Consider the following 9,763-nt stretch of genomic DNA (forward strand, 5'->3'; position numbering starts at 1 on the left):
TTTCCTAATTACGTTTTAGGGGAGCTGTATTGATGCAGTGTCATGACAGCATACAGAAGATGGTCATACACCCTGGTCTTCTCGAAACTGATGCACAGTACAGGACATTCTCTAAAGTTCTACAAGTGATAAACTGGAGAAACACTCAGATTCCTCCTCCACACCCCAAAAGCAGCATTAGAGTCTTCTGATTGGGAGTAGTGTCAAAGCTTTTGTGCTTCTCAATTTACCCTGGTTAATATGATTCAGATTGGCCTGTAAAGGCTATGAGGCGGACAGAAAAGCAAATATTTGAATTTAATACATTCCACTTGTGGTACTGTGCCGGTGTACTACAAGTGCTCCCAAAATGCGCTTGTCCTATGCCCAGGGACAATTTTTCCTCCATGTTTGATATGGTTCTGATGTGCCTATACTACATTGTAACTCTTGGTACTGAAAGGGTTGACTACACCGAAATTATTTTGTTTAAATGTTCATATGTACAAATGCTTCTATTACAAAGTGATAAAAGATGTTACTGCTAAATATGCCCAGTAATTGCACCTTAATTACACTTTTTACGAAAACTTGATTCTATAAATGCCACGGGCAAAAATGCATTCCACAAATGACTCACGAAGATTTGCACTGAAGCTTGAATAATAAAAATGTGATTAAACTATTCCTGGATATTAAGTCCTTCCAAAACAAAGAAGAGGTACAAAATACAGGCATACCAACAGATATTAAGCATCAAAGGAAAACAGAAGATCCTTGGCCAGGCCCTCTCCTTTGGTGGATATTCCAATGAGATGTTTCCAGTGAGGTAGCAGAGATGATGACCACATATAAATTGCAGTTTCAGTCTTCTACACTTGCAGGCCTAGGGAGAGACTTGGTTGGCTGTCTTTTGTTGTGAACCCCAGACCATTACTCTAGATCTTGAAGAATGTATTTTGTTTATTCTCGAGACAGTATTTATCTTTGGTTCTCTGCTTGACATTCTGGATCCCAGCCAACCCAGTAGAATTGAATCATCAGAATAAAGTAGAAGTGGTATCTTGGCCTCTTCCACACGCTCCGGTTATGAACTGGAAATGCAAATCAAAGTGTTCTGAACACGCCTCTAATCTGAATTTATGTTGTAACAGGATGGGTCAAAAAACACATTTCATAAAAAAGTCAAAGTTGCAAAACCCTTGTTTCATGGACAGTGAAATGACACAAGTGGACTTTGGGTGTAGACTGCTAAAACAAAAATAATTTGCCACTGGAACCGATTGGCTTTGACAATTGCTTTTGGCGGGGCTGTACAGTTGTGACAAACTGGCCAACACATACATTAGAGAAGATAAGCTCTGAAGTGCTTTGCTATGGGCACCCCGCTGATACATGGCACGGCCACTTCCTTCGTAAAACTTTATCAGGGCAACCGATGTTGGACTAACAATTTGCGAGCAGATCACCTTTACCCAACATCCTTGCTGCATACCAGAATTAGTGAAAGGAATACAGACAAACTGTTCAGTATACATATGCCAGTGGAATGCCAGAAATACAAAGTATTGCACAACATGTGAGGTTTGTGCCTGGATCCCCGCATAAATGTTTGAGAACCGGCACAAGCACACTGCCACGCCAGCTTTTCAAGATACCTTGAAACTAAAGTGGAAACAGTGTCTTGAATAAACATTAGGGCAGGAAGTGGAAGTAAAACTGGAGGGAAAGGGATGGCCGAGGTGCACTTCCAAAGGCTGGTTAAAGAAAAAAAAGTAGCGCACACTGAAGAAACAGGGGAAGGACAAGTATTTGGGCCATGCTCCATTGGAAGGTTCAGTAGAGTAAGCAGTCATGTGCTGACCAGATACAAGCAGGCAAATGAGAGTGGAAAAGCTAACAAATGGGAAGTAATGGGCGGGCTGTAAATCGGCAACAGTAAACAAAATGTATTGAGGAGACAGCACATGTGTCGTCTCGGCAAGTCTTACAAATGTGCTGGTATGTACAGCAGCAACACACCAATAGTTGGCTATAAGGTAACATGCACATTATGGCTCGAAAGACCAACCCCGATTTAGCTCTACAAAGCATACAGAGAACCTAAGCAAATGACGCAGTCTCTCTTCCACAAAGCATCAAAACCTTAGACAACTCAAACTGAATACAATCCTGAAAAGAATGATTCACACTAAATATCAGTGCAATTCAAGTTTCTTTACAATAATCTACCAACGTTACAGCAAAATGAAGCACAACAGCAACAGGTAACTGCCAACTGTAAAGAACAAGATGCCAAATGAGAAAGCCCACACGCAAAAGGGCACTTCAAAGGAAAAAAAATCTTCATACATACTGGACAAGGTAATATGGGTCATCCAACATTCATTAACGAAGTAGAAAAGATTCAATTCTCACCAGTCAAACTTTATCTTTACAATCTGTCGCACCAAACAAACTGATGCATCCCAACCGCCAATCAGCAATGAAGCCAATCCCTGTGATCAAACACCACGTGATATGGAAGTGCAAGTACTAAAACTATAGTGCAACATAGGAGGTAGTAACCTTTCGATGGAAGGCTCGCTGCCACCACAGGGCAAACCGAGCACAGCTCAAGGTAAATTAAATGATGGGCATGCGCAGACCGCACGACCCGAGCAAAGACATGGACACCCACATGGTTAGAAAGTAGAGTTTAGACACACATGCCCAACTACCATTTTAGAAACAGGATCACAGGACTGAGGGGTGGGTGTGTGGGCGTCTTGCACGAGTGTCCTCCCAGATACAGGGCTGCGGTAGAACGTGTCCTCATTAAAATAAACTTAATTTTGTAATTTTAAGAGTCACCTTGGACGCATTTAAACTAGGGGGCTTTACAATACAAAATGTGTTCAAACTATTTTGGCGGTTTTACTGAATACTGCTTATTTTTTATTTCAACTGTAAATTAGAATTATCAACAAGCACTGTTTATCGCGTTGTCTAGCTCACTGCCTTGGGCTGCTGTGGGGCCATGCTCCCTCTAGTATCTGAGGCAAACAGTATGCGAACGGGTCAACTTACTTCACACACGAAATTTTCCGCAGACGCGCATAAGGTCAAAAGGAGATTAGCCCCTGAAACTTTAACTTTGAAATCACGGACGGGTTACTGGGGCAACGGTTTAAATGGGCAGCGAGCCAACCCGAGGCAGGAGAAACTAGTTTCACGTAATCAACAAGCCGCTACCTGTGAAGGTCATTCACAGTCATTCACAGTGCACCTGCGCCAAGGACTTCTCCCTTACAAAGCGAGAGGAAGGACGTCTCCCCATTCCAAGTAAATGGAAGTCCGTTCCCTCATTCTAGTGGCAGGATAAAAGACCCACGCCAAGCTCCCCCCTCCAAATTCAAGGATGAAAGATTCCATGGTTTCACCACCAGGAAGAAAGACGGCCTCCATCGACACAGGTTAGAAAGTTCCCCAAGGGAGATCATTCCAATGGTTGACAACGAATAAAACGCAGCCCTCTTTACCATACACGCCCTACACCAATTCTTTCAAAGGTACTGGTTCCCTTGGTCGAGTCGAATGCATGCACTCGACAGAGTAGACACAGACCCCCTACGGAATAGCACTGCCCCTGACATTGGAGCACCTTTCTCAGAATAGAGCAGGTATCTCCAACCTTTTCTGTAACGTTAGCCATTTGTGTTCAACGAAATCACCCAGAGCTACTAGTGTCAGTGACGTAGTCGTGGCCACCCCATCCAATAGTCAGCAGAGAACCCATCATTGCATCAGGCAGGGTTACCAGCAGTAGTACCCTCTAAATGGCTAATATATTACAGCCAAAGCTATACCCCCTGGCACCAAGGTATAAGTGCTCCGACTCACCCATCGAAAGAAACTGGTTCTTTTAAACATTGCACACAATTTAATTGGTGCACAAACATAAGTGTTTTATTTTATTACGTGCATTTGTGTAGCACTCATGCGCCCCCAATGGCCACTTCGAGAAGTAGGGACAAGATCAGAGGTTACAGAAGTTCAGCGGCCTAGAACGCGGCAGGTGTCCTAGTCTCCCACCACCAATACTTCAAGAGAGGCAAACGGCCAACATGCCTGGTGTGCTCTGCTGGTCGAGCACTAGTCATGTAAACTGTCCAGTGTCAGGCAGAGGGGCCTAATTCAGTGAACGTTCTAATGGTGGCCAAAGCAGGGCCACCTATCACAATGGAGCAGAGAAGCGATAACCACACCCCAGGATTTAAAATTACAGCCATCTCGGTCTGAATGCATCAACCCCTAGATAAATAAAACAAACCTCCTCTTGGATGTATTGAAGCAGTCAGCAAACACTTCGCTTGTGCCATTCTATTGCTGTGGGAGGTATGCCTCGGCAGCATCAGGGTACGTGGGATTGCAGATAACACTCATGGGGGAGGTGGGTCAGCAGGTCCATGTAGACATTAAAGAGGTCAACGAGGACAAGCTCTAGCAGTCCATAAGGTATACAGGCTTAGTTAATTGGGAAGCTACTAATACACGGAGTCAGTGTAAAGGATAATGCAATTGCTGTAGAAGGCTGCTGCGGCAGTGAAAAATGATCAACGTCAAGAGATCTGGGTTAAATCCATGGATCTTTTGCTCACTATGCCACCCCCGTTTAGACCCAGCCATATGCAAATCAGTCTTGACCCTGTGCCTCATGGGAACAGTCGACCGAACTGCGGAGCCAGGTCCTCCCTGGACCGGAAAAAAACATCCTGGGACAGGTTTCTGGGTATTACTCATCAGCCAGGCTAGATTGAATCCAGTGGTACAGTGAGCAAGGGAAGTAAAGGAAGACATGCAAACCAGGGTTGTGAGAAAAGGATAGTTTGTGACCTCAAGAAGGCACAGAAAGGCCAGGACTGAAATAAACACTGTGGAAAGCGGCAACATTGAAACAAAAGAACGTTCACCCAATGTATATCTATACTAGTATAATAAAGGAAGAACTTTGCACCTTTGAGGCGGGTAAACTCGGGAACCACAGCGCCAATCCACACACCAGATACATCATTGTAATCGCCAGGGTGTGCAGATGGACATAGGCGATATAAATAAAAAAAATGTACGTTATTTAAAAAAAATTGACAATAAAAAAAGTAGTCCCTTGCAAGTAGCGCCGGCCGCGACCTGCGTGGTGACATCAGGAGCGCGGAGAGGAGCGGCGTGCAGGAGCGGAAGAGGAGCGGCGGACATGGCGCGGGGGAGGAGCAGTGACGAACGGCGGAATGGTGGCGAGGACCGGCGGAAGGAGCAGTAAAATGAGGAGCGGAGGCTGAGGTAAGGCTCCGGGCAGGCGGGGGTCGGGGCGGGCAGGGGCCTGAGCTGCTTGACACTGTCAGGGCGGGCGGGGGCCGGCTGCTGCACAATGTCGGGCGGGAAGCCTGATTGCTCGCGGGGACGGGGCTTGCAGGGGCCCGAGCAGCTTGACAATGTCCGGGGGGAGGGTCCGGGGGTCCAGGAAGCCCGATTGCTCCCGGACAAGGTCGGGACGGGCTGCTAGTGTATATATAAAAACCATAGCAGAGGAACGCAAAGGATGTCCGGACCTGAAGATCAAACTGCTCATTATGCAGGCTAAGCAAAGGATAGAGCTAGGGGAGGGGTGTTGGATGTATCCAAGATTAGATTGAATCGAGAGCTGGGCCAAGAATAACTTAGAAGCATCCAACGAGCTGACCACCATTTAAACCAAAAAGTGGCTTTGCCATAAAGTAGTCCAATAAAGTCAAAGGTTCCTATTGGCAGATGGATATCTAACGTTCCCACCTCTTCTGTGGCGGATACTTCAATTTTTATGATAATATGCGTAATCGGTGAAGACGAACCCTTCCAAAACATTGTCAGATTGCAGTCTAAACTATTGGAGTTCCATTTCAAAGATCTTTACATTTCTATAAAAATATATATGTCCTAACTTTCAGAGGGTCCTTCATCAACTGGTCCATTGTATCATTTGCATTTTTCTTCCACCCTCTACAGCAGACAGGCTGGGAATGGAGAAGACCACTGAAACCACTGGCTAATTTCCCTGTTCGTGGTGGTATTCTTTTCTTTCACGAGAAACACTTCTGCACACAAAGTAGTTAGTTCCCTTTTGTGTCAAGAGTTACAAAGGCAATGTGTGCGTTCTGAGACCAAAATATATATATTTTTGTTTCCAGTTAAGTTTTTCTTAACAAAAATATTGGCGAGGTTCTGGCCCCTTACATGACAAACAAAAAAAAGTTTCATAATAACCATAATAGAACAAAACAAACCTTGATAACCCAAAAGGTTGGCAGCCAACGCCAGAGCAGATGGTTTTTCTAATGCTCGTGTCTTCTGTCAAAGATCGCTGAGGTCAAATAAAACAAGCACAGAACGACATTGCTTTGACCTCTGGCGCAATAATCTACCAGATTTGTTTAACGGGTACTACCGTTTACAAAACACGCCGATATGTACTGCGTGGGAAATGGAGGCCGTGGTTACTAACTACAAACCAGGAGCAATTGCCAAACCGGGAAGGAGACACCTCACACTGTGGCAAAACAACATTTAAGAGCACCCCTCCTTTTCCGATAACCCCCTGGCGCGGAAGATACCGCAGCCGGGATTTTGCGATGAGCAACAGGTGCCATGGCAAAACGCCAAATGATGACTTTATTTGCAAAAGTTTGTGATGAAGTCGTCTTCGTAATTATTTCTACATTTCAGAAATGCAATGAGATCCCGCGACATCATCCGCCTGCCACCTATCAATTATGTACTCAAAATAGGTAAATAAACAGAGCAGGGCGACAGACAACGGTACTGCAGACAGCCGTGCGAAAGCAACAATTGACACACAGTCTATCTAGTGTGTAAGTACTGAACGACCGATTCCAACCCCTCACATCGGCAGGAACTAGTGCTCACGAATCTGAAGGTGCTTCGGTCTTGTGCCAATGCAAACCATCTATGCGCGCTTCTAGACGTGCATAACGTGAACCCAGCTAGTAAGTAATGGATAGCTGTAAGCCGTGGAAGGGCCGGGCGGATCAGGTACGCGCACAAGGGGGGGGGGGGGGGGGGGGGGGGGGGGGATGGCGTTCTCTTTACATAAAACGCAAGGAGTCAACGCTGTAATCTAACGTTAAAGCTTCCAATCCCCTTATTTCAAAAGAGCCGCGCTGGCCGCCATTCATAAAAAGACATGAAGAACGGGGCCAACCCGGTGGGTGTCTGACGCCGCCGCCCTTCAAATCACCTCCGGCTACACCTCTCCCCGCGCCCCCCCCCCCCTCCCCCCTCTCCTCCAAGCCCACAGAATAAGTGTCTAAAAGATTTCCATATGCCAGGGAGCTGGACATTTGGATGAGTTTGGTTTGCCATTCAGGTTTAAATAACCAATGTGAATTTCACCCACCCCCTTCACACCAGACGCCAACAGCGTCACAGCTCACTGTGTAAATCAGAAACTGCTATTAATAGGACAGCAGAGCTCCCTCCCCCTGTGCAGGGAGGGGGTGGGCTGCCGGCAAGGAACAGGCTTAGATATATTCACCAGAAGAGCGCAAGCATGCAAAAGAGGTACAGTAAATGAATACGCGTCCTGGGTTACGAGATTACTGAAGGGCATTGGCTCAAACCAGAACCAGTAACACCCCTCCCCGTTGAAGGACAAAGGGTTTCCGGAGGCGCAGCCTTCTAGGAATGACGGTACCGCTTCTAGGAATGACAGCGGTAGCTGAAGGCGAGCAGTACTGGGGCTTCCACTACACACACTAAAACAACACTCAAAGATAGGCGAGGACCACGTATCTGCGGTGCAGGCCACTACTTTTCAGGAGGGGCCCCCCGCAAGGACAGGGAACAGTGAGGGTTCACGCAGACACTGGGAGAAATAAGAGTTAACGATTTTAACTGAATACAGAGTTGGATTGGGGGGTGGTGAGGGGGGGCTACCAGAATTAAAACAAATCCCCCAGGGAACGTGATAAAGAGTGGGTGCAAGTGGCAAGTGAAAGTAAATATGAATTCACCATCACCGGGGCCATAGGGCTCCATCAAGGTCAGACCCGAGGACTTGAAGGGCACAGTCTCTAGGGGAGGGGGGGCAGAAACTCATCTGGCAGCAGTCCGTTGCTTACCGCCTGGACAGGGAGAGCAAGGGCGCTGAAACTCATTAAAATATTGACTTTTCGGGAGCTGGTTACCCAGGAGGGTCCCCGTACGGCCGTTACCCAAAATAGTAGGCTGGGCGTGCAGCTGGGTTGCAGGTCCATAACTTGCATATAGCAAAAAGCCTGTGCTGCGATTACATGATCTCCTGCTCTGCCCCTGCGTACACTTCGTGCGCTCCAATGACCCGCTGAATGAACTGCACACGAACCCACACCCGGCACAGCACAAGCGGTCCCCACATAGTCACAGTACCCACATCCCACCAACAGAACTCTCGTTGCTCAACTGATGGCCGCAGAGCAGTCGTACCGCCTGTTCCCGCTATGTACAGTGGCCGCGCCGTTGTGTACAGTGGCCGCGCCGTTGCCCTCACTGCCGGTGATTCTCGCACAGCTCCATTACCCTTCAATACTCACAGTTCCTACGCTGCTGTGCCTGGCTCACGGCGGGCCCCAGGGTCCCCGCGCTCTTGTTGAGAACGCCGCTGGCATGGGCTCTGCTGCAGACGGAGTGAAGTCCTCGGAGGTAGCCGGCCATCCTGCAAACAGAGCGGGGCACGGGGCTGAGGCTGCTGCACGCGCGCACGGGGAGAGGGAAAAGAAGGAAGCTTCGGCCCTGCGCGCGCCGCTGTAACCGGCTTCAAGGGCACCACGTCACCAGCCTGCCTTCCTATGGGAGTGCAGGAGGGGTGCACGCGCAGTTCAGCCTTTGGCGCCTCGTACTCCTCTCGGTCGTCACTCAGGCGTCGCATTTCATTCATTCCTCTCCCTGCGCGTGACTAGGCTCAAGGGTAGTAGCGGGTTGTTTGGTTGATTCGTCCTCTAATTTAGCCCGTTATATGCCTGAAGGAGAAACAAGCATTTGCAATGATAGGTCTCGCATTAGGAAAGTTTGAGCTATTGGTATTGTAAATGACAATTTTTTTTTATTTATGTGTTGGTTTTGAAAAGAGCGAAATTAATAGCTTTGTCATTTACAATGCCAAAAGTTTTATCTTTCACAAATGTGACACCTATACCATTTGCAATGTAATATGTGTTGTATTTACGCTACTTAGATGTATTGATATAACAAATAACAATGGCTTTTATTTTTTGAAAATAATGAATACTTAAATAAAAGCTATTGTAATTTATAATGGCAATAGCTTAAACTTTTGTAAATAACTTTTGTGAAGATTATGTTCAGTGCGTTTTATTGTGACGAAAATCCAAGAACAGACGTGAATTATTAACATCTTTTTGTTACATTTGTAATAAAGCTTGAAACATTGAGAGAACATATTTGAACCTGGTGTTGGTGAATGATTGCACAGATTGATGCTGTGATGGTGCTGAGTGATGTTGTGGCGACAAGTGATGCTGTGGCATTCAGTGATGCTGTGGTACGGCACAGTGCTGTTGTGGTGCCCCTGAGTGATGCTGTGGTGGTGCTGAGTGATGCTGTGTTGATGCGATAGATAGATAGAGGGAGGGCGATAGATAGATCTTGGTGGCGTGGCGCAAGCAGTCAAGGCTTATTTCAGAGGCGGTGTAAGTTAAGCATGTAAGACCACATACAGTAACCCAGTGACAGCACTACAAATGGACGCCACACA

The 9,763-nt window shown here is 46.8% G+C and overlaps 1 protein-coding gene across 1 annotated transcript in view; it reads right to left on the reverse strand.

The window, feature by feature from the left end:
• Positions 1-8,943, reverse strand: part of IDH2 (isocitrate dehydrogenase (NADP(+)) 2) — a 40,449-nt gene extending 31,506 nt beyond the window's left edge. Inside the window, exon 1 of the mRNA XM_086958158.1 lies at positions 8,583-8,943. Within this exon, the coding sequence (XP_086814284.1) occupies positions 8,583-8,703 (121 nt within the window). The 5' untranslated portion in view covers positions 8,704-8,943. The remainder of the gene's footprint in view (positions 1-8,582) is intronic.
• Between the last annotated feature and the right edge of the window lie 820 nt (positions 8,944-9,763).

Source organism: Lissotriton vulgaris, chromosome 2_1 (genome assembly GCF_964263255.1).
Source record: "Lissotriton vulgaris chromosome 2_1, aLisVul1.2, whole genome shotgun sequence".
In the NCBI taxonomy this organism is placed as follows: Eukaryota; Metazoa; Chordata; class Amphibia; order Caudata; family Salamandridae; genus Lissotriton; species Lissotriton vulgaris.